Raw genomic sequence first — 26,076 nt, 5'->3', positions numbered from 1 at the left:
ATGTCCAAAACTGTCACTTTTCAGGATCCAAATTCAAAAATAGCAAAAGTAGCAGATCAACAAGCAAGGTTTTCAAGCTTGTGGATGTGCTGCTTTTGAGTGATGCTGTAGTATGATCAAGTAGGGCGCTCGGGTGGTGCAATGGTAAAGTCCCTGCACCCCCCACCACGGAGGTTGTGGGTTCGAATCCACCGTGGTGCTTCCGGCTTTGTCGAGCGTCTACAGTACACAAACACAATTGGCTCGTTTGGCTCGGGGGGAGGGAAGCCGGGAGGAGTGGAGGGTGATAATGGTCATTGCACGCACTCCTACGGGCCGGGGCGGCACCTGTCAGCGGGGCCCGGTCTGTGTAAACCCAGATCCGCCAGGGGGAAACAACACAAAATCAACATAACATTAGCAGCCCCTCAGGGTTGTATGATTGAGGCCAAGAAGTAGCCTTACCAATACCAGTTTGTTTTGGGACCAGTTTGTTCTATTGGAGAGGATCTAATCAACACAACTAGAGTCAACAACACCAAAGTAGTTTACAGAGTTAATCCACAACCAGTATTGAAAGATGTTGAAAGATTAACATAAACAGTGTGGCATGATTTTGAATAAATGTTCACCCAAGGTGATAATGGCGTGCTGTACACCCTGCCGCTCTGCCTTACCGTGCATGCCAGTAGAGTAAAGGAGTGTAAAACCCTACTCACTTTCAAAACTGCCCTAAAGAATCACCTTCAGGAGGCTGCAATTCCAAATTGGCCCCTGTCAAAGTCTTAACCTACCCCCTCCCCCCTCCCCTCCTCCTAAAACTGTCTATTGTACATATTTCTTGTTTTTCATACCAGTACGACGTTCTGCATAGTAGTGTATATTTGTATGTCTTCTTAAATGTCATCATGATTTGAGTGCACAGGATTTAAATAAGCCAAGTGCTTTTATGAGCGATCCAGTTTAGAGGACATTGTATTGTGAATTGTACTTCCATGTACTTTTACCATGTCTTTCTAAATAAAGTATTCAATCAATAAAGCAGACGGTGAGGCTGAAGGAGAGCATCTCAGGTGAGCTCATTTATATTCTGTATGACTGTTTGTTTGCAATTAACAACAGGCTAATCTACCATCAGTACAAGCTTTGCCAACTAGAATATCCTCTTACAGAATAAATGATGATCTCAATGACAGTAAGAACAAAGGCAGCCTTTGTTTTAATGATCCGATTAGAATACAAATACACTGGATCATTTGATATTCTTTATCTTAAAAGCAATACAATTGTAATACAAACTTAAGGTTAAACTTGTGTATGTCAATGACATAACTGACTATGATGAATGCATTTGATCTCAACAGTATTTTACTGTACAGTGGAAATAACATCCACATTGCATTGCACATTGTCTATCAACTACTACAACACAATACACATTTTCTTGTTTATTTATTTAAAGGAGGAAAATGGGGGGTGGGGGGCATGAGGCAAGTACAAATGTTTTCATAATACATGACAAAGTATTGTGGTTAAATTCTGTCTTTGTGACATACTAGAATGGAAAAAGGAAACTTAAACTAAGACAAACATTTACAAGGTATCATATAGGACTACATGCAAAGTTCAATTTAAAAAATTTGTAAGGTCTTGTATATAAAAAATAATAATACTATAGAGTGCCAGAATTATGTTTTTATTGTTGCCTTTCAAAATATTATTCTAGCACTCTAAAAAGATTAAACAGATATATAACCCTTTAAAAGAAATCATAGGGCCAGTTTTCTGAACATGGATTGAAACTAATTCTAGTTTAAATACAATTTTGAGATCTGTCGATCAACCTTTCTTAGACTAACAATAGGCTGCTCAATCCATGGCCAGGAAACAGCCTGTAGTGTCACAAAAGGCGCATAGTGGTACACATGCATCTATGTCTGTGACACAGCAAAGTGTCAATGGCTAGAAATAAACAGGACAAAAATGAAAGAATTTCATGACCATTTGATAAGTAGCTAGGTTATTTTGGTTGTTGTATTAGTCCACTTGACCTCCTTCCTTTCCCAAAGGCACTGAAACAAATCTAGCGAGGACAATGTGTGATCCGGTCAGTCATCCAATATTGCCTTTCGACTTCCCCCTGAACTTGAAGATCACTTACACGTACTAAGAACACACATGTAAACATACGAAAGAGGGATCAAACCCAGGAGTGGGCGAGGTTGTTTGACTTAAGAGTGGAGTGATACAGAGATACTAGTCGAGACTGAGAGATCAACACTAATGAATGTAGCCAAAAATGTACAAACCATGAACCACTTGAACCCTAGCGCCACTATTCTGGGGCAAACATTCAGTTAAAAAAGACGATCTACGGGCTCACAAGATCACAATACATCGCAAAGTGTTGTGAGCTTGTAGACTGGTTATTTTCACATAACGTCTCTGTCGGATAGAAACCTCATTATGTCCAAAACTGTCACTTTTCAGGATCCAAATTCAAAAATAGCAAAAGTAGCAGATCAACAAGCAAGGTTTTCGAGCTTGTGGATGTGCTGCTTTTGAGTGATGCTGTAGTATGATCAAGTAGGGCGCTCGGGTGGTGCAATGGTAAAGTCCCTACCCCCCCCACCACGGAGGTTGTGGGTTCGAATCCACCGTGGTGCATCTGGCTTTGTCGAACGTCTACAGTACACAATTGGCTCGTGTTCGGGGGGAGGGAAGCCGGGCGGGGAGGAGGGTGAAATGGTCATTGCACGCACTCCTACGGGCCGGGGCGGCACCTGTCAGCGGGGAGTGTTGGGCGGGAGGAGTAAAACGAAGGCTTAAGTTCATTACACACCGGCGAATATACGCAAAATTCGGACTCGTTCCGAATAAATAAAAGACGCTTTATCGCTTCGCTTTTTCGCTCCGTGGAAGCTAGCATTGACTTTATAAGGTTTTTTTAAAAAAGCGTATTATTCGCATGAAAAAATCGCCCACGGTGTGTAAGGACCTTTATACTCTACGTCGTCCCGGTGGGGGCTCCTTACTGGCAGGTGAGTCAGTAGGATACAACAGCAGCGATAACACAGAAATGTGTGTGGGGAGGAATTAATTGGCATAACGACTAAATTGGGGAGAAAAAGGGGTACATAATTGGCTACTACTTAGAGGGAAAAAAAAGAAGGGCGTTCATTTTCTAACAAAAGTTAGAATATGGAGATAAGAGGTTTCTGCCGGACAGCAACAATAAGATATTTAGTATACAGAACAACATAAAGGGGCCTTAGTATGAAGGGGACTCCGGTCAACTAAGTATAGGATTTAAGTGGTTAAGTGCAGAGACAGAGCACGTTGCATGTAATGGAAGAGTATCACTGAGGCCTAAAACCTCCACAATTACTGTATGACAGCTCCACGGACAGCTATAACATCTGGTGAGCCGAATAGCGGTGATAAATATTTGGTAAGCATTACACTTTTCAAATTAAAACAAATTGAAGAACAGCTTGTAACATGTAGTGTGCCTTTTTCCCTTTACGGCCTCCCTTTTACAATCCTGGTCCTTTCCCTCATACACTGTATGCTGGATTAGACTCCATCCGCAGGTTTGGACCACAGCTACATAAAAAATTAAAAAAAACCCTTTTTTTCTGGACAGCTGATATACTTTCTACCAACATCCGAACGGAAATGATTTCAGGGATTCCAACCATCGTCAGAATCACAGAGTGAGCGAAAACTGCGAGATGATTCCACTGCAATGCAGAGACCAGAGGTTCACATTTTTCAAAAACACAAGGACAGTTTAAAGAACAGTGTGACAGAAACGTAAGACGCTGCCAGCAGCGTTTTTGTCCATTCAGGCACTGCATGGAGTAAACAGGCGCATAAAAAGAGAGAGAAAAACAGGTGAGGGGGTTCAGTAAGGCTGGGTGGAAGCAAAGGCTCAACCTCAGCACCCAAGATAAACAGGCCCTGGATTCATATGGCTATTTGACAGACTCTGAATGACAGCTCATAAACCATAACAGGCCTTAATGCAGCACTGGCCTATAATGACATATGATTATATTGCATTTAATAAGGACTTCTTGGCTCCGTCTCCTCCAATGGAACCGATTAGAAAACAATTGCTTAATAACAGGACTGAATCATTGTGCTTTACATGGAACTAAACAAAAGGTGAGCCACCAGGGGGAAAAAAGGAGATGAATTAAAACGTATACGTGAAAACAAAGACGTGCAACGTTTACGCATTTAAACTTTGGGTCTGTGTGTAACAGTGGGGGTTAGGTCTATCACACATGCAGGCAATGAATCTCAATTGTAGACCAAGGTGCAAATACAACATTTGCTCACATATTCTGTATGTGGCACTACACTAAAAAAACAATTGTACAAATGTTGAGACAAACAAATGAAATACTGAGACAATGTATAAAGGCGTAGTACGTTTTTCCAGAACAAATAGTTCTTCTGACCACTGGACAGTGAGAGCTGCACAGTGTATTATATTATTGTAGCACTGGATAGTGGATATTGGATAACTACTGTTAAAATGAGCCTTGAAAATGTGTCAGACTTAAAAAACCAAACTAAAAAACATATCCACAAAAAAATAAGCTATTGCCTTTTGTCTGAATTACCGTTTGAGGTAAATAAAAAAAAATTCATTAATGCACCTTATTTTTTTGTAGATCAAACCACTTTTAACTACATTTATTTGCTCATGCATAACTAGATGTTTTTTCCCACCCTAGTGTGATTCTTGGTGAGGCCAGCAGGTGGCATCAAAAGAGGAGCTCCAGTCTTCAACAACAGAAATCAATGCTGTGATTTCATTTTGGAAATGTATTGCATTTGCCTTTGAAATAAAAATGGTTATCAGTCAACTTAAGAGTACAATGAGGTTTATGTTGGCTTGTCCAGACGCAGAGAACCTACCCTTAGTTGGCAAACAACTGGACCTTTAAATAGGTTTCAGTTTTCTAACTTATGTCCCAGTTAACAACCTGGCGGAATAATGCATTTTATTTACAACCAATCAATATGTACGTATCTGTACGGCAGCGGCTCTCACGCCACTCTCTCTACTGCTGTGTACTTAAATAAGTAAGTACAGTAGGTCGAAGTGGTTTATTATTGGCATCTGCTGAGCAACGAGGGCGTTTATCCTCCTTACAAGGCACTAGACAAGGGAGATGGATTGCTGAGGTGAAGCGGCACACCTACTGTCAGCTTCCAGTACTTAACGCACGCCGCACAAGTTACCCAAGCTTTAGTTACTACTCATTTGCTGAGTAATCGGTATTGAACCCAGAACCTCCCCGACCAATAAACTGGACTATTCATGTATGAGAATGGGACTGGCTTCATTATCTTGCATTTTTGGTGTATATAACAGAGCACTTAAATGTGCTTAATGTAAGGCCAATTCCAACTTGTTATGTAATACTGTGACAACAATGTGATTTTCAAATTAAATCAGGCCTGTGGGACCGATATACCCCAGGATGATAGATGTTTGGGATAACATGCGTATCTCTGTGAGCAGGCGTTCTCCTAAATCCAAACTGTGATCACAGCTGACACACATACAGTATCTAATAAAATCACAACTGCCTAGAAACCCTAGGTCCCTGATGTTGACAGGCTGGTTACTGCCAAGAGATGTCAGGTGTCTGGAAGCAGCAATTGAAAAACTAGTGACACTGTTTGATGCAATCCAGCCTGTGACCTTTAACAGGATCATGCTACAGAAATTCAGCAGATTTCAGTCCGATTTTGCCACCGCTGACACATTTTCTTACTTAATTGATTGATCGATAGAGTTTGCATTATCTTTTCTGTGTGGATTTCTTCTGGATTGACTCATTGACTCGCTTGAACTAGACGCCCAGACTTGGGTTTGATATCGGACATAACATGCGTTTGAAAGTACAAATGAAGTTCCATTTACAACCACCAAATGGTCTACTATGTGCTCCACTTAATTTTGATGACCGCTTAATTTTGGTGGTTTTGTAGTCTTCTTTCCTGACTTCTGTCTTTGTTGGGTAGCTAGGTAGAGAGTGCAATAATAAATAAAGACTATTTCATCCGCTGGCTCTGGCATCAGGCAAGCTTCTGCAACCATGATTGACAATTTCTTGACTTCCCCGAACACGCACAAAGTCGTGAAAGACGGCAAAAGATGATAGGCCGGCGTCATAATTTTTAGTATTGCTAGTCTCCAGACCAAGACACGGCTTGAATTTATGGCACTATAATTGCATAATCTGACATAGTGACCAAAATAAAGACCAAAGTACTGTGTTGTCTGATCTCGAGCATGTTTCACTGGAATCGTTATAACCAAGTTTGAATTCTTTTAAATTCTCTCGTTATTATAATTACAGTACTTGTAGGAAGCATTTCTAAATGTTTACAGCATTATCTAAGTTATACATATATCCGTAAATATGTATCTGAATCTATCATTACATGTAAACGGCATTTTGTTTCAGTCCATCTTTAGTCTAGAACAATGGTTCTCAAACTTAAAAATGTCAAGGTCTCCCCTGAACTCTGACAGTGTAAAGATGGAACCAAATGGACCCGTTAGGGTCCATTTGGTTCCATTTTTACACTGTCAGAGTTACAGACTTGTAAGGGTCAATTTAGAGCCCCCTAAAGGACCCCCGATAGTCCCTGAAATCCACTTTGAGAACCAGTGATCTAGAACATTGAAACCATTGACGTGGGGGTGGGGTGATATAAAATTTTCCTTTTCTGACGTGGAATGTGAAAATCCACCATCATCTTTCAAAAGTCCAAATAAAAAAAAGTGCGAGTCTGTGGTGGTGGTGGTGGTGGTGATGATGTTGGGTACCGAAGATGAAAATGACCTTTCTATGATCCATCCCTGGCTTCTCTTTGTGCCCCTCCCTAACTTGATCAATCTCTCGCTCTCTCCTCTTCCCTCTATCTGTCCTATACTCCAACTCTCGCTCTACTCGCGGCGCTCCTTTTAGTGTGGCAGAGCGACAATGACCTCCACATAGTTGAGGGGGAAGAATCCCGATTGGCCGTGTAGCATTCCTTCGTACCAGTTCTCGTCGATCTGATTGGTCAGGGTGATGATGTCACCCTCGCGGAAGCCCAGCTCTCCCTCGTTCTCCGGGTCAAAGTCGTATAGCGCCTTACAGCTCGGCTGCTCGGGGGCTGTGGGAGAAAACAGGAGTCAGGAAAAGATGGGTAAAGAAAAGAAAAGAGGTTCTCTTAACCCATTAAGCATCTGTGTTATTTTAGATTTCTTTGGCTATTTTTGAAAAATCTCGAAAATGTTTGCAAACCTTTGAATATATTTTTAAAGCCAACATTTGTAACTCAAATCTTTGCTTCTGGGGGGTCCCTGGAACAAAATATTTGTAATTGGGGGCACGGCCAATTACATTTTGGGGGTCCTTGACATGAAAAGGTTTGAGAACCACTGATATAGCAACATAGTTTTTTTTCCAAAAAAACTGTTTAGAAGACATTTTGTAGAATCGGCCTCAGGTCTTAATGGGTTAAATATCCTTACAATCGACGGGCCCCTAATGGTGATCAAATAGTTATTGGGGAATTAGCCATAAGAAATGAAGTACTATTTAATTTTCTACTACAGAGCAAGATGGCAAAAACACAGTTATTTATTAGTTTTATTATGTGCCAAAAATAATATAATGTTACTTTGTTTCCTAGTAGTTTTACATGTGCCTGTACCAGGACATTAAGCAGTACTTTCTATAAATTGCTTATGGGTACTTTCCTTACTATATCAGTATCTATTTTCCAGATAAATACCCGGTCATTAGGGGACCTTAAAATAAAGGGTTAGTGACTGTCCCACTCCACGCCTATGGTGTTAATACATTACTTATGTACATAGGATATGTTAGTGAGTCACACTAGTGGGTGTGGTAAATCCACCTCAACGCAGCTTAACAAGGTCCAAGTTAATGAGTAATTAGCTGCAAAGGCATGCAAACACACATAAGCATAAAATCGCAGCACACACCATTTCATTTTTTGGTAACCAGAAATAATGTCAACAACACCTGACCCCAAGTTTCTCTTTCACTTGTCTCCCTTTCTAGCCATCATTCTCACTAACCTCTCCCTCTGTGTGACCTCAGATAGCTCACGATAGCTCACAGAGAGAGTAGGGCTCCATCTACAGATATACCAGCCTTTCAGTATCCTAACATTGTACTCATTGTATCAGTTGAACAACACAAGCTGTTTTGCCTCTCGGTAGCCTGGAAATGGAGGGGGCCTATGTTGGCCAAGTTAACGCACAATCTTACCACTATCCCTTCTCTCTCAACCCACATAAGAATCTAGATTACTGGGAAAGTATCTACTGTACCAACAAAGTCCAAAACAAAGTCCAGTATTGCCGAAACTGTGCACTTGGAATGTCAACGTTGAATTCTGGGTGAAAAGTAATATGTCTGTAAACTGCTGCATTTAGCTCACATCGAGCTGAACTTTGCCACTTTGTGTCACAGAATGAAACTTTGTGTCAAGATAGTAGCGTGCCACACGACTAACTATTAGTAAAACGAGTCTCCTACATCCAGCACAGCACACCGTGTGCCATGCAACAAAGCAGCAGCACGCGAGCGTGCGTGTACACACACACGCACGCACGCACGCGCACACACACACACACACACTCTGACTCACGCAATCTGGGCTTCTTAAAGGACAATCTGCTGTAGTGGAACGATGGTTCTTCTGATGATGTCACAGGAAAACATGAGCACGGTCAGATGTAGAGGGGGCAGTCTGGTGACTCTCTCTCTCTCTCTCTCTCTCTCTCTCTCTCTCTCACACACACACTAATATGTATGTTGCACCAGTATTAAAGGGGAAAAAAGCATATGGGTACGCCAGAGGTTCTTACCAGAGTTACGCGAGGGTGGTGGGGCAACCGACGTTGTATAGCCACCATTCGATTGGTCGTTTTCTCCATAGTCAAAGATAGGTTTAGGTTTGGGTGTGTATTCACGTCGTGGCCGAGACTGGGCCTCAGTCATCCTAAAAACACACAGAACAAAGTCAGTCAATAAGGTTTTAAAAAAAAAATAGTTTTATAGTTATGCAAGTGAAATTTCAGTTTACAGATACAGAAGTATGTAAAATGGACAACATCACGATTTGAGCCTCATTCTAAAATATCAAAAAGGTTTAAAGCTGTTGTTAATGAACCATTCATTCCCCATCAAATACTGTTGTACCAATGTAACTTCAGCCACCCCAAGCAGAACACATGGCAAAGTTTATGAGGGTGTATGTATGACTCATTTTAGTACCTGTCCCTGAGTTTGTCAGAGAGCTCCTCCAAGACCTGGACGGCCTGTTTGTGGTACTGCAGCTGGGACTCTACAAGAGACGACAGCTGGCTCACCTGCTCTATCTGGAGGCGCGCGCACACACACACACACACACACACACACACACACACACACACACAATGTGTCTACGTGTCACCTTGCAGCACTTACAATGTGGCATTCGTGTGAATACACAGTATTTCATTCTGGTTAATAAATAACCCAACCAACAGTGTGAGCATAGTGTTTACACAAACCTCACCCCACCTTAGCTGTGCTTTGGACTAGCTTTCGCAAATGTACAGAAGGAACACAATGATTCATCATCAGTAGTGACACGTTAATCTAATGTATAGTAGCAAATATATCCGAGTGGGTCCTTTAAGTTTGATATATAAGGGATAACTAAAACACATGACAGGAGCAGTGGAACAGAAATGATCTTAGCCTCCAGGTGGCAGTAGAGGCCACATCGAAGTCAGTGAACTGATTCTCTGTTACTGAATTTGACACCTGGACAATAACACAGACAAGTACAATATAATAAACACATAAATCAGCTTTATGCTATGAACTTCTTGCTTTACTTAAATGTACAGAATAAGGCTCCACACACACACGCCCCCCGCCCACACTACCCCCCCACCCCAACTTTTTTCTTGTACATATTTCTTATGTTTCATACCAGTAACCTGTAAGCTGATTGTATGACGTTCTGTATAGCAGTGTATATCTGTCGGTCTCTTATATGTCATCATGATTTGTGTGCGTGGGAACTCATTTTAAACAAGCTCAGTACTTTGAGTTATCCAGTTTAGTAGACCTTGTATTGTGGATTGTACTTCCATGTACTGTTTCTCATGTCTTACTAAATAAAGTTCATCAATCACACACACACACACACACACACACACACACACACACACACACACACACACAAGTCCATAATGTCCCCTCACATAAACAAGTACATACATCAGTCTCCAGTAGGTTGTACATGCTGGTCTCCGCCACCTCCTTGGACTCGTGGAACTTCTCCAGGGCCTGTTTGAGCTCCTCATCTGGAATCTTGCCCTGCCGCTTCTTCTTGTAGTCGTAGTCCAGGCGACGGCCTTCCAGCTTCTTCAAGTGGTGCTGAGAAAAGAGGCCGCAGCTTTGTTTTTGTTTTCATATGAATTTAATCTTAGGGCTAAATAAAGTCTTAATATGTCTTATATTGCCTTAAATCGCAATGGCACTTTCGTCAAGGTTTGAGTTGTGCATAGTTACCTGGTCATAATACTTCATACATCACGACGAGGTAACTACACAACCCAAACCTCTACCAAAGTGTCACTGCGCTTTAAGTTGAACATTTCATTTAACTTTAAGTATGACCTACTGACTCGGTTTTATTTTCTTAAATTATAATGTAAACTGCGTGTCCTTCATCCTATAAAGACGTTTTTCTTTTAAATTAAACAAAAAATGTATGACCTGACATGGGTTCCCAAACGTTTCAGGCCGCGACCCCCAAAAATAATCATATTTGAACTGGGGACCCCCACCCTGACAAGCACTTGGAATTGTAGGCATTACAAGGCATTTAGTTTGACTCAGTTCCACAGATAAATATTGTGAAAATAGCCAAACTACAAGCTCTTATAGCGTGAGCTTGCAGTTGTAGCTATTTTCACAATATTTGCGTGTCTTTCTCATGTAATATTTGACAATTTGGTATTACAAAGGTTTTTAAAGTAATTAAATTGTAACTTTTGAAATGTGTAGACACTCTGTATACACTTATACTGTATGTTGGTTTGTTTACTGTTGAGTCAGAAAACAATGTTGCTCATTAAACTAATCACCTGAGGACCCCCCAAAATAATTTGGGGACCCCAAGTTTTGGAACCACTGCCCTACAGCATAACTCCTCCCTTCAATGGTCATATATTTTTTTTATATATATATATAATAATAATAATAATAATTATATATATATATATATATATATATATATATATATATATATATATATATATATATATATATATATATATATATATATATATATATATATATATATATATATATATATATATATATATATATATATATATATATATATATATATATATATAAAGCTAAAAGGTGAAAACCTTCACAAGAAAGGACCGCACACTCCTCTGGTATGATTTTGCTTTTTATTTTGCACAACGCGTTTCGCTTCCTCAGGTGATTCGTTTCGCTTCCTCACCTGAGGAAGCGAAACGAGTTATGCAAAATAAAAAGCAAAATCATACCAGAGTGTGTGGTCCCTTCGTGTGAAGGTTTTTACCTTTTAGCTTCATAAATAGCTCTTGCGCTGACCTGCACCTCCAGTCGGGGTCTAACAGTTGGCATTTCGCATAGCCAAACTACAATACAACAGAAAGACATCGAAACCAGGATGAAAAAAACGCCCCTGCCCGAACCCAGGAATGACACAAGGATCCTCATCAATCATAACACAAAATAAAGAATATACAGTCTGAAAATAACAGGTACACCAACGAGAAATATGGGAACACTGCACAATATTCCAATCAGTAGACTCACTCTAGCCATCCTTGCCTTGTTCAAATAGGAGGAATCTAGGCTTCTGGCAAAGGGAAAGATTTCATACAAGAGCTCCAAATATGCCCCACGTACTGTATGTTGCAGCTTTCCATCTAACATTATACAGGATCTTCTCTGGATTACAATATGATGTAATGTAATCTAGCTAGCAAATATTTTTGGGAAGGAGTGTTTTCGGATTTCCAGTTTAACAGCTTTTCCCCCCTACTTGTGCTGGCAAGTAATATAATATACTTATTATGGTGACACACATTTAGGCATGTCAACATCACCCAGAAACTGAATTCTGGGGTTGACAGGCCATGTTGGAGTCTGTAATGTCTTAAATGATGGGTACAATGAACTTCATTGCCCTTTTTATGGACATTGCTTACGTAGTCGTCTATTCTACAATAAATGTGCATGTTACGTGTTGGGGGAAACCTAAGGTGCAACAAATAAAGTGGACTCCCTCCTTTCCAGTCCCCAAACATAGCCAGTCAACACAAGTTTAAAATCTAAGTCAGTCATTTATTGACAAGTTGAATCTCTAGTCGTCTGTGGGTCCGTTCGTCTGTGGTTCACGCATCTCTAGAGCCGTCTGACCGACGCCTTCAAACTCAGCGCGAGCATCGGCAACACCGATATCTTGTGTGCAAATTTTAGCCTAACGGTGGCACTAGAGAAAATGCTATGGAGGCACCAAAATTGGTAATTTAGTACTTTTACGAGGACCTTTTGAGTTGTTTGGGATCAACGTGTTGGACGGACAGAATGACAAAGACACCGTTAGAGCCGCTGCTAGCAGGGATAAAAAGATAAATCATTCAAATCGTCATTAAGAATCGTTCCTTTTTAGACATTTGTTACTTGTTAGATATTCTCAAATGAACCATCGGAGGTACAGCCTTCTTCACCATAACAACAGCGGCATATTTGTTCAGGCTGCAGCCAGCATTATGGAAACAAGTCAGTTCCTTATTCAGCAGCCACAAGGTTGCTTATCCATACCATCTATTATCCATGACAGTTTGGCAGTGACCTGGGAGGACCTAGGAAAATACTATTTCCAGTTTCTTTAGTTTGTTGACAATGCAATGGATTCAGCAAGTCTGTCTGTGTATATTTATAAAGGTTGCATAAGTGCATAAGTTGCATAATAACCTTCCGGGTTATTTGGGGTTTTCAATGAATTGGGTCCCAGGACACACATGGGGTCATTTGAATGGGTCCCAGGGAAATTTGAAGGGGTCACAATACAATTAGTTTAACTTGTGTTTGATGTTACTAGACCACACCCGGTCGACGCATCCGTGGGGGGATATGCGCACATGATCTGGCAACCCGGGAGGCGACATTGTTTGACACATAAACGCTAATAAGAAGCTGAGATTTGATGAAATCGAAAAACGGGCTTCACAGTTAAGTTCAGATGGTAATGGTCAATGGCTGTGTGCAAAATCAGAGCAATTGCTCCAGCCACTGAGGAGAACCGGGTAGTGACACCACTACAGACAGACACCACTACAGACAGACAGACAGAGGTTACTAGAATTATAGTAGGATATCGTTCTAATTTTGTTAATAACCGGACAGATTAAATTAATCACGGGGAATCGCAGGGAAAGCGCTGCTGTTTTTAGGTCATGTTATGAACGATGCAAGTCGGGCACGATGATTGGGAATACATGTTCACCTGTTTGTGCAATACTCCTAGTTGATGTAGTTGTCATGTCTGTATCTTACAGTAAGTACATAATGGGATTTTATGTTACATATATGGGATGGTTGAGCGTTTTAGTGACATCATAAATATGACGTCAGTAACACCACGATTACATCGCTATGTATATATCCATATTTGATATGCTGCTTGGATGGGTTTTTAGCGGCGCTGGCCGCTCTATACCTTTAGGTATAGAGCGGATCCTGCTCTATACCTGACTTTGTCCGTGTTCACCGTCAACGTTCTGATTGGTCAGACCCGTCAACGTTCTGATTGGTCAGACCCGTCAACAAAGTGATTGGTCAAGCTTCACGTGACACATGGCTATAAACACATTATAAACACATATCGATGACAAAATGTATCAAAGGCGCCGCTACCTTCACACAGGGTGTGATTTTTGGTTTTAGATGGAGGAGTACAAACTTAGGACAAAAAGAAATGAATGCTTGATATTCACACGCCATGCTTATTAATGTGTATTTTGTTTGAGAGTCTTTGCACGTATATCATTTGCAATTCCACGCATCATCCTCAGTCCACCCGAGAACACATACTCGATTACCTTCCACTGACGGCAATTTCCTGTTAGGTCTTGCTTTGCCATGACTGTAAATAAGACCCAGGGTCAACCTTTGTAGCAGCCAGCAGGGTTAACAAATCGAGTGAACTTTGTATTTTTGCTCTGGATGAAAACACACAAACATTGCCATTTTCTAAGCAATGTTGTTTATATAGAGGTATTAACAACAATGCAAACACTATCAAACAAGGATGGACCTTGGTGTGGGCACCGGCTTCCCTGAAACGTCAGGGACGCTTTGCAGCAAGTTTGTGCCGTATAGCCTGGGCTGTCAGTTAAGCAAACAGCTCGGGTTGGCCAATCAGAGAAGCCCATGCATACATTCTCTCCAAACACACATTATCGGTGCGTCCTCCGGAGACCCGCGATCAGACAGATACAGATTACAGTCAAATTGTTTGGTGCCACCTCATTTGTTTTAGTGCCACCATACATTAGCCATACCACTGTGGTTTCATGAGATGATACACAGAACGTGATTGTTTAGATTCAAGGAGGGGTTATACAAACAGCCTAGGACCCTGTTGCTACAGCCCCTTCATTAACTGTGTAATATCAAGATCAAAGGAACCTTCCCAGACTCAAAAAGAGCTTAGTCTATGAAATACCTGTATCTCTCTGAGGTCCTTGTCACAGAAGCCTTGTAATGGATCAATAAAGTTCTGTTTGACGTCGATGTCTAGAGAGTCTTTGACCTCTGCTAATCTCTTCATGGCCTCTCCTCCGTCTACTAGAGCTCCGCCTGGAACACAAGTGGAGACGGGAAGATTAATGCTTCTGTTAAGTCAACAGATCAAGTCCCACAAGACTATACAGTGCATATAACCACACCCACGCGCACACACACACACACACACACACACACACACACCAGTGGTACAGCCGTGGAGGCCTACCAGAGTCAAACAACTGAAAATATTTATAAGAGTCAAAAAGGCTTTTTATGGGCACATGGTGAAATGGCCTAATGCAATCTATCACACTCAACCAGTAAACATCACAAGCAAACCACAGACAGACAAGCACACCCCGGCATGCTCCAAACCCATACTGACAACCCCCTAGCATTAGGCCATGAATTAACTACCCCAACCGACATTACATGTACAGTACAACTACATCCACAAGGGTGTACGCACGCACACACACACACACACACACACACACACACACACACACACACACAAGTTGTCAGTCTCAATCTTTTGATTCATCAGCATACGGTCTCATATAGTTCTCAACATGAACATGAAAATATAACCTACCAAAACAATTATCTTCTCCAAGATCCCGTCCATATTTGCTCATGCATTCTCCCAGCAGGCCCTCCGCCTGGGGGTAGCCTGGATTCTTCACCTGTCCACGGATCTTAGACATGGTGTTCAACATTGACAGCTTCGCCCGCGATGCTACGTATCCCAAAGGAGAGGGAGAGATAAGAGGACAGGGAAAAGACAAGAGATGAGGAAGGGTAACATCAAGTCAAGTCTCATTTATTTATATAGCACATTTCATACGACAAGCGCAGACTCAATGTGCTTTAAAAGAGAAAAAATTAACACAATTACATATAATGAACATGTAAGAATGAATTAATAAAATTGAGAATAGCTAGGTTTTATCAAGCTAACATGTAGGTTTTCTATCTGGGGTAGGTCTGTCCATGATTTCAGCACTGAACAACAAGAGATCTCCATGTAAAATGTTGGAATGTAATCTGAATCCATTGAGAAAAGAAAAAAGTAAAAGGGTCATACTCTCACCTGGATTGGGTTGAAGGTATTCCGATGTTTTGGAGATAATCTCCACCACTGCTTTGCTAGTCACATCTACTTTCTATAAAACACAGGCAGGGTGAGCATACAAATCATTAAGGGCGCAAGACTAGAGGTCTGCCACCAGGCCCTGGAACGATGAGGCCCGAGGCTACTGACCTACTGTATTAGGGCCAGATTTCAGGACTATTTTCATGCACCAAGTTAAAGGTAGGCTAAGTGATTTACTTTGGTTAAAATAAGTGTTAAATAGCTCTATATTCCGATAGTACTCATTGCTATAGTGTTTGTTCAGTAAAAGGCGACTCCAATGTTTCAGAAAATGCATTTTCAGTACTCTCTCCTGATTTGTCACCTACCTGAAAATGTACGTATATATTCTGTTTACTACAGAGCTGGAGAGATCCCTGTGACCGAACAAACTCTCTGTAGCAATGATTACTACCAGAATATAGTACTTTAACCTTTTCAAACAAAAAATACCAAAACATATCACTTACCATACCTTTAACAAAACAAGCCTTATAATGGCTTGGCCAATTATCTTTATCTAGCTCATCAACAGATGATGATGCACTTGGACAAGTTTGTGTTGCACTGCTAAACAGATTATCGTTAATACTGGTAAACTATTTAGGCATTTAGCAGATGCTCTTAATCCAGAGCGATTTATAGTAAGCACGGTAAACACGAGGCAATACATCAAATGCATAGAGATAGTATCTAGGATCATAGGTAAACCAAGAACCTATCATCAGTCTAAACAGTATAATACAATAAAATAAAATAATCTGTACATTGAAACTATACAAACTATCGGATGCCAGGTAAACAAATGAACCTGGCATCTGTCTAAATAACATGCTAAGTATTACATTTTAACCTTTGCATAAGCCTGCAAGGTCAGCAAGGTCAGGGCATAAGTGCTACGGACTAAGGTGGAGTCTGAATAGGTGAGTATTCAGATTACGGCGGAAGATTGGGAGTGAGTCTGCAGTTCTAACTTCTAACTGCAATAGGGAGTTTGTTCCACAGTTTGGGAGTCAGAAGGGAGAAGAGTCTGGGACGTGTGGAGCATTGTCCTGGATGTTTTAGGGAAGGTTCTGTCAGTTTCCCTGTGTTAGCTGATCTGAGTGAGCGGGAGGGGTTGGAGGGTTGTATCAGGCTTTGAAGATATGGGGGTGCCATACCTTTGGTTGCTTTGTAGGCCAACATCAGTGTTTTGTACTCTGTGCGGGCACTAGGAACTAATGGAGGGAGCGGAGAAGGGGGGAGACATGTGAACATTTTGGCTAGTTGAAGACCAAGCATGCTGCGGCATTCTGGATCATTTGGAGGGGCTTAAAGGGTAAGACCACTCTGGTAGAGGTTTGGGTTGTGTAGTTACCTTGCCATGATGTAACTCCAAAGGTGGGCAAGAAATAAAAAGTAATTGCGCCATTGATTAGAAATTGATAATTCAAAATATGCTCCTCATTGACTTACATTGTACGGTAAAACAGCTCTCAAAGTCACTCTTTTAGCACAGAAATGAACGCAAACAAAGTTGATTCAGACAATATAGAATATCACCAAACCCAGTACTGTTTGTTTTTTAAATAAAAATGTCAACTTCCTGTTGATTTTGCCATTTTTAATAAGTAGAAAACCCGGACTGGATCGGCGGATCCGGATCCAGATCTTCAAATAGTAAAATCAACAGGAAGTTGACATTTTTATTAAAAAAACAAACAGTACTGGGTTTGGTGATGTTCTATATTGTCTGAATCAGCTATATTTGGGTTCATTTATGGGCTAAAAGAGTGACTTTGAGAGCTGTTTTACCGTACAATGTAAGTCAATGAGGAGCATATTTTGAATTATCAATTTCTAATCAATGGAGCAATTATTTTTGATTTCTTGCCCACCTTTGGAGTTACATCATGGCAAGGTAACTACACAACCCAAACCTCTACCAAAGTGGTCTTACCCTTTAAGTGCACATGCTGGCCTGGGAGAGCAGTAAGGAGCTAGTTACAGTAGTCAAGTTTTGATATGACTTATGTCTGGACTCTGGATAAGGATTTTTGTATGCAGTCCCTCAGTGTAATATAAGGCACTTTTGGAGTACTGTTGTGTTAATACATTCCTGAACCTTTTACCTCCCTGCCAGTGCCAACTCACCAGATCACCATAGCCTTGATGTTCAGGGGACCTCATCATTTACACAATTAAGCACTGGCTTTGTGGTGAAGATTTCATTTTTGAATTGGTTCTAAAAAACATTGCTGTTTTTTCCCCACAATTCACACATGCAATACATAATATGATGTATGCAATCCTGGCTAGGATGGAAAATACTCAGGGCTTGGGCCAGGCTCGGGCCTGGATGTCTAGGGTCAGCACGAGGCTAGGGCCTACATTTTAGGCCTGTGCAGAGTCAGACCTCAACAAAACAGGGCTAACAGAATTTAATTTACCTTTACTGTAGCGGACACTCTCATAGAGCAACTGCAGGACATGCTTTCAACAACTTAACAAGCATCCAACATTAGAGTGCACAGGGTACACAAATCTACATTTAAATGTGCTTGTGATTAGAGAGGTTCATTAACCTTTACATCTGGTATTAGTGTGTCTTCTATGAGGATTGTGTGCCAATAATGATATAGGCAGGTTAACTAACATTTACCTGGCATTAAAATGCATCCCTGCTGGTATAGACAATTGAATGTGATTAACTCTTTCCCACTCAAAATGCTGATTTCTGCTCTTGTCACTTCTTCAAGAAAGGGAAACACTTTACATAATCATTTGTGTATTATGCTGCTGTTGTTGCACAGTGTTGCAGACATGCCGCACGAACATTCCACTGCTTGTACCTGTACTAGAGGTCCGGGCGCCCTATGTACTTTTGTCATGTTCCACACTACATACCGACATGGTTAGGTTACCATGTACTCGCTTGACATGAGAACGCCCTCTCTGCAAGCTGAGACAGAGACACTGTAAATAACACCTTTTGAGCATTGTACCATGTTTATATGCTCTTTAACTTAAACTTCAACTTTTAAAGTTAAAGTGAATTTTACTTTAAAATTTGGACTATGTATTTTACTGGTGCTTCGCCACCTAGTATTGTCGCACTGACAGGACCACATTGGAAAATTTCAATTGATGTGTTATTCTGGGTATGATTTATATTGTGTTTGTACTTCTATACATTTCCTAGCAAATAAAATCAATCAATCAATCACTTTGAGAATGGCGTAACTATTTTGGGCATGTTATTATAGGCACACAAAAAAATCCAAAATTTTCTAAAGTGTGACTCAATTTGAGCTTGTAGATCGGCTATTTTCTCTTTTGTCATACAACGAAGTACAGTATATAGAGCTTAAGTGGTTAAATACCAAAGGAAGACTCATGTCTTACCCGTTCCAAGTCTTTGAAGTCTTCATCTAGTTTAGTTCCCTCTGCACCTCCTACTTTTTCACTCACCATCTGCGGGGGGTGTGAGGAAGAGAGTAGATAGAGAGAGAGAGAGAGAAGGCAGGAGCAATTATCAAATTATACATCTGTTCAGAAGATATTGATCTGAGCTAGATTGCTAGGTGACAACTGCAAACAAGCCTAAGCTTGTCCTTTCATTTACACATGACTACTCCATCATGGCTTTCAAATTTGCTCAGTATGTGGATAACAACTTTAGCCTAAGCCCTTCAATCCCTTCTTCTCCGTGTGTGTAGTCTGTGTACGAGCCTTATGGTTTGCTTTCGAGTTTACACTTCTGTCACACACTAGTTGGAAACCTATATTTCACTCATCTTTAGCAACAAATAGCTGTATAGTGATAGATGCACACACAGACAGAACATAAATAACACATGAAGTGTTGCGCAACCCATTTTCTGTTTGCACTTTTCAGGAGGACGTATCAAAAAGAATGTTGAACTAGCTTACTCTATTTCTTCCATGATCCTTTTCTGGAAGCCTTGGCTTCAACGAAAACAATAATCCAAAACTGACATCTACCAAAGCATTTTAATTGAAACCATATGCATTGCCATGTGGGATCAGGCCGTGTGATTTTTGCTCACATGCAGAGTAAGCAACAGCCAACTAGCTCAGTAGGCTGCCCTTCCCAAAAGAAAACCCCCCCCCCGCCCCCACCCCAAAAGGAAAAAAGCACACTTGTTGGTTTTAAAAACAAAAGTGAAAGTTTAAAGATTCATATTGATTGACTCAGCAAACTTGGGCGTGACTGTATATAGTTAGTAGTATATTTCTAATTCCCACAATTCTGGCTTGAAGAGAGCCTAGGGTCCAACACCCCCCAGTGGTGGGGATGTTTTCGTACAAGAAAGGAGTTAAATAAGGCTCTCTGTTTTACAAGATTGTTTGTGGCCAATACATTCAGAGCTTTGTTCCTTGTTGTTGTATATACCATCCTGTGAGGAGAGCAGAGGTTCTAAATTGAGTTATGGAAATGAGGACAACAGTAACAGCGGGCTGCGCGCACAAAGGAACGCTTCTACAGCACAGCAACACAAACTCTGCTGGCAAGTCACAGTCAGTGCCAAGGCACCACCACATTTAGCCCACGCTGCACTCTCAGACTTCCCATGCACCCAGGCCAGAACTGGTCAGTGGTCACGTCTCACACAAGACCACAGTTTCTGATGTTCTGGGCTGTATAATGTCATGTAGCTTGAATCTTGAGTCGCTGTATCCATATGCCACACAAGTCAATCACTTTAGCTCTCACTAGGTGCAAAAGAGCAGAGAAAGCATTCATCTCCACAAGCACAGCAGGATCTGTAACATGTCTAAATCAAACACTGTGTTGACAATGTAAGTCTGTCTCTTTAAAATCAGAACAAGACATAAATAACTCTGAAATGAACCTGAACTAGCTCGTCGCGCGCGCACACACACACACACACACACACACACACACACACACACACACACACACACACCCTGATCTGCGTGAGTAAAAGGTACATGAGCTGGATGTCAAAGGTTACATAAAGACTATTAAAGCACACATCTATTAATATTATCCATTTATATTATTTTTAGAATCATCTCATGATGCAAGTCATGCAACCCCTGGAGACGTCCACACGCCACATGGTGAGCGTGTGCCCCAGTTCAGGAATAGTAGCTGTGTGGTCTATGAGCTGACTCGAAGTTTTGTTCAATGGTCTATTAGGCTATCTTCAGGTTCACTAGTGGTGAATTCTTCCTGTGGAATTCACCACTGATAGGGACCCTGAGGGAGTTTGAGGTACACACAGAGTGACTCAGCACTCAGCCTACATGTTATTCCCCATTATTAAAGTCAGAGGAGCAAGTTAAACTTTCAGTTCATAGTGCTGCTATTTACCAAAATGACTCCCTGGTACAACAAAGAAGTAGGCTGATGGCTGTTTTATACAAAAGTAACATGCTTCCAAATGAAAAATGTTTTGAACCATTCACATGATCCATTATTTTTTACTAGTGGACACTGTCGACACTCACAGGCACGTTTAAGTATAAAACAGTCTAAGGGTACGATTACACCTGCACACTGGTTGCAGGCTGATAAATGTAGGCTGTTTTGTGCAGCCAGCAGCACAGCCTAAAAAACGGAGTATCTTGCAGCGCCTTCTGTCTTGACGTTTGGACAGAGGGGGAAAAGCAGCAACTGTCTCATTTATCTGCTTCAAATATACTTTTTCTCCACTGGAGGCGCACTGGCACATAGAACGCATACTGTACATTCAAGGTGTGTGCAAAACACGGAAAGTTGCGCAAGTTCAACAAAACGCTCCGTTCCCATTGAAAACCATTGCAAAAAGACGGCCACATAGGCAGAATCAAAGTTTGGTGTGACCCTACCATAAAAGAATTGTACTTGAAAGGAATTTGGCCTAAACTGTGATATTTAAATGTGTTATGTTGTTATGTTGCTACGTTAGAAGTATGCCAAATCAACAAGCCAAAGTCGGGTGTTAAAAAGTTATTCTCTCAGGATGCAGCAGCAGCAGAATATTTGATCCATTGAGCCTAGAAAAAGTACTCATACACACGTAATATGAAAATACGAGGCCAGAAAGAGGAAGTGACTATGTGATATACTGTAGATGCCACTCGTCCCAATTGTCATATGAAAATCTGATGGTGAGCAGAACCAGTTCCAGAGGATAACCATGTGACAACCATTCCGTTATCGCTGCCACCCCACACAAAACAACATTTGCCTGCTAGGAGCAGCTGCAGCATACGTTGGGCATAAGCATCAAGAGGCACTATTCATTATGACTCGGTTACTCAACCTTTGAGCTGAAGGGAGATGTTTTTGAGAGTACTAATGTTCAGAGAGAAATAAATGTATACCAGACAGATAATAAAGTTCTGTTTGGAATTCTCAGAGGGAAAATACATCACGTCATAAGCTAGCTATGAGACACAAACAAGGTCATATATTACGAAGTCTCAGAGTTATGAGAAAGACATTTTCCAGTGAAAAGAGGGTGACTGTAATCTTACAGAGAAGGTCATGAGTCATGACAGTGATTCTGCTGCCTCTATGACAATATTGAATATACAAATCTTCCCAGTAGATTCTTTGTGACCAGCAGTACATAAACAGGGATTTAAAATAAAACCGAAGCCCCAAACTACATTAAAAGACGGCATGGCAAACATAATGATGTGGAGAGAGGTTCTTAACCTGTGGGTTGAGGGTCCCTCCAGGGATTCATTCGATCAGATTGTAAAATAATATTTAAAAAAAAAACTATATACAGTAGTATAGGGTGCACTGTGATATATCAAATGTTTTCCATTATAAATTAATTCCTACAGTAAAAGTTCATAAAGAGCAGCCTCTGCACTTCCCCTACATATTATTCAAAGGGGAAATAGGTTACATGTGGAGGCGGCAGTGACCATCCTGGACTAACCTTTCGAGCTACAAATGATCTCTGTGTCGACTGTCTCCTAAGGGCTGAGTGAGAAGCCTCTCATAGTGTAAACATCCATTTCCTCTAGCTAGCATATCTGGTACAGCTGGCTGTGGTTTTATGACTGTTTGTTGTTTGTGGTACGGATTTTCTATGAAAAAAAACATTTACTGGCATTTGATAGCTGATGTGACAAGAATTCTCTGGCAAAACAAACAAAAAGGGAACAAGTGACAAGGCAAGGTGACAGAAGGGATGTGCGGGATGCAGAACACAGATATCCACTTTCTTCAGCCAACTTCCTGCATTCCTGGTAGACAACATGCGAAATAAGCAGCAGCAGGACATGTGAAACGAATTCCTGTAATGTCTACCCACTGCACATGCTCATGCATTGGCCAGGCCCCGTCACAACTATTACATAATCGCCTATGTGATAATAAAGTTTATTCTGATCGCAATTATTTGAGATAATCGCAATTACTTTGCATAATGGTCATAATCGTATAATAACCATGTTTGAAAACAACAGATGTCTGAAAATAGTTGTGAGATTGTAGATCTGCTATGTACTTTTTTGAAAGTACAAAGTTATAAAATATGTCTGTTATTTATTTTTATATTTAAATGATTTGTCATATAGCTGCTCTGTGGAATTTTTGTTTACAAAGCCTAAAAGCCAAACAGAAATGTTATTTTTATTTATATGTTCCACTGTTCAATGCCAAAAACACAATAACAAATAGTTAATCACAATTATTTATATGACAATTACTCGTCAAGTAAAATGTCATTATCGTGACAGCCCTAGCATTGGCAATAAGATATTCTGCACCACTGTGTACACACAATACTCTAAATAAGGACTATAATGAATAGGAGTGCCTGGTAGAGAGATAGCTATCATATTCCTTTAGTGTGTGAAGTTGCTATTGACTCTCACCGAGCCCTGGCACACAGAGTAACTGCATTGCAGTCCCAATTAGGTGAGAGCACTCTCTCCATCCATCTCCTTCACTGCAATGCTTGAGCTCAACTCACCGGCTCTCACAAATGCTGTGCTCCTTCACACAAACATACACATCTTCAATGCAATTTCAAGATTCTCACAGTCACAATTGAAACCAAAGTGATGATTGTCTCTCCAATGACAGCTTCTCCATCTCGTTTTTATCTCCCTGACCAACAGGGAGCTGAGCCCATTCCTGACAGGAAACTGGGGCAGTAACCAAATGTCTTTCCTGCTGAGATCAGCAGGGACAGGAAGAAAGAGACTGTTTTTAATCATCAGTGCCCATGACTGAAAGTCAAGGCTTATAAAGTGAAAATATATTAAAAAAAGAACATGCAACACATTCCTACAAATTAAACTCTAAGAGTTTTCTGAGTGAAAATCCATAAAGTCAAAGTCATGACTTCCTAAAACAGTGATTGCTTGTTTAATCAATGTTCCAGGTCTTCATTTAATTGGCTGATGGCTATCAAATGAAACAACAAAAGAAAACAATAACCAACGACAAAACAATACAATACCACTAAACTAACAAGGGAAAACAAAGGGAAAACAACAACAACTCATAAACTGGGTCAAAGAGAGATCTAGCCCTTTAATTGTCACCTAGTGGAAAAGTTAATTGCCAACAAATTCCCATAACATTTCCAAAGTAATGCCAGTTTTTGAGAACTCACATCAGGTCAAGTATCACACAAAGTTCCTGCATTTTGCATTAAGGTGTGAATGATGTGATGCATTAACAACAAGGTAAACTGCTATAGGGCTGAGTGTCAAGGTAAAACTATCTGCTAGGCTGCAGGTCGTTACAATCAAAAGGATTATGTACAATGTTGCAAATGTCGAGCGACAGAAATGTCATTTCCAACTGAATAAAGTATCGTCGCGCATCACGTCGACAATGTTTCAGTTGAACAAACGTCACATTTTGAAGAACATAGTGATTTGTGTTGTGCAATAAGGCGCGTTACTAAAAGGTAACGGCACGACTGTCACCAGACAACTGGTTCATCCTAAAGGTTAGTTCACAGCGGTAATGTTTCCGACAGATGTTTTTCCAAAGTTTGGGCCAAAATAGCTCAAATACATGTCACTTTCTACATCAATCAATGTAGCTTTGGATATAATATAACCTCATATAACATACTGACCATAAACAGTTACTGTTGGACAGCTCTGATAAAGTCATAATTAGACAGAGCATAATATAAAAACAGGCGCAGAGTTAGCAGGGTATCTGGTTTACTGCTAAACTTATGTTGATTCTCACCATTAAAAGTAAAAGGAAAAAGCCATTAGCTAGAGAGCTAGCGCTAGCCTATGTTGCTAATGTGGTGCTAGCTGGGCTAACAGTTTTTTTTACTGAGAGTGTAGGAAAGTTTTTTGCAAACCTGGCTAGCTTTATAAAACTGCTTCTTGAAGCCCGCTACAGACATCTTGAAGCCAGGGACTTGTACTCTTCCACACCAGAACGCAAAACAATGCGTAGAAACGCTAAATAAACGCGACTACTTCGCTTTATTCAGCTTTAGAAAAACAGTCAGTGCCGAGAAATAGTTGAGAAATCATAGAGCCGCACTCCCTCTCAGTGTGTAGGTCTGGGACACGACTGTTAAACCGACCACGTCTACGCTCAGGGGTTCCACTGTCTCACTGCTGCCCACAACGGAGCAATGCATTTACAGCGATGGAAGGCGTACTCACATTTTTTTTACTTGAGTAAAAGTATCAAGCAATGTAGAAAATAATACTTTAATACTTTTTTTTTTGACAATGTACTTTAGTTTTTTTTACAAATGTACTTGAGTAAAAGTACAAAAGTATAGGTGTCAAAGTGTACTTAAAAGTACCAAAAGTAGAACATTCTGCAGAATTTCCCAATTGTCCCATATTTCACAAGTTTTCAAATGTGTAAAATGTATAAATATCTTTTTAAAATAGCAGATCTACAAGGCCACTATGCATCCCGATGGAGGCATTGTGACCTTGTAGATCTGCTATTTTCAAAAGGCCGAAATGTGGGTAATGTCTGTTTTGTAATAATAATAATCAGAATCTACAAAGTAACTAGTAACTAAAGTTTTCAAATAATTGTAGTGGAGTAAAAAATACAATATTTATATATATCTCTTATATGTC

The 26,076-nt window shown here is 40.6% G+C and overlaps 1 protein-coding gene across 2 annotated transcripts; it reads right to left on the bottom strand.

The window, feature by feature from the left end:
* Window positions 1–1,412: 1,412 nt before the first annotated feature.
* On the bottom strand, window positions 1,413–25,578 carry sh3gl1b (SH3-domain GRB2-like 1b). 2 transcript variants are annotated; one of them, XM_084065634.1, is made up of 11 exons: window positions 25,329–25,578; window positions 19,405–19,473; window positions 15,979–16,051; window positions 15,481–15,624; window positions 14,824–14,957; window positions 10,305–10,463; window positions 9,309–9,412; window positions 8,900–9,033; window positions 8,680–8,730; window positions 6,678–7,170; window positions 1,413–6,478 (listed from the first exon to the last, which is right to left on the bottom strand). In XM_084065634.1, exons 1-10 carry the CDS (start codon window positions 25,371–25,373, stop codon window positions 6,977–6,979), a joined length of 1,107 nt encoding a protein of 368 aa, XP_083921760.1. In that variant the 5' UTR covers window positions 25,374–25,578; the 3' UTR covers window positions 1,413–6,478; window positions 6,678–6,976. The 2 variants fall into 2 exon arrangements, with proteins under 2 accessions (XP_083921760.1, XP_083921761.1); XM_084065635.1 differs by lacking the exon at window positions 8,680–8,730.
* Window positions 25,579–26,076: the final 498 nt, after the last annotated feature.

This window comes from Gymnoscopelus microlampas (genome assembly GCF_963454915.1).
Source record: "Gymnoscopelus microlampas genome assembly, chromosome: 9".
Lineage (NCBI taxonomy): Eukaryota > Metazoa > Chordata > Actinopteri > Myctophiformes > Myctophidae > Gymnoscopelus > Gymnoscopelus microlampas.
Note: the sequence above shows the minus strand (reverse complement) of the source record. Positions and strands in the feature narration are given on the sequence as shown.

What these genes read in the sequence shown, in the direction of transcription:
- sh3gl1b (XM_084065634.1), bottom strand. Translation starts at nt 25,373, where the DNA reads ATGTCTGTAGCGGGCTTCAAGAAGCAGTTTTATAAAGCTAGCCAG. An exon ending in ACAACCTACTGGAGACTGAT is followed by an intron (nt 9,413 to 10,304) that starts GTATGTACTTGT and finishes GCGCGCCTCCAG; the next exon opens with ATAGAGCAGGTGAGCCAGCT. An exon ending in ACCACCCTCGCGTAACTCTG is followed by an intron (nt 8,731 to 8,899) that starts GTAAGAACCTCT and finishes TGACATCATCAG; the next exon opens with AAGAACCATCGTTCCACTAC.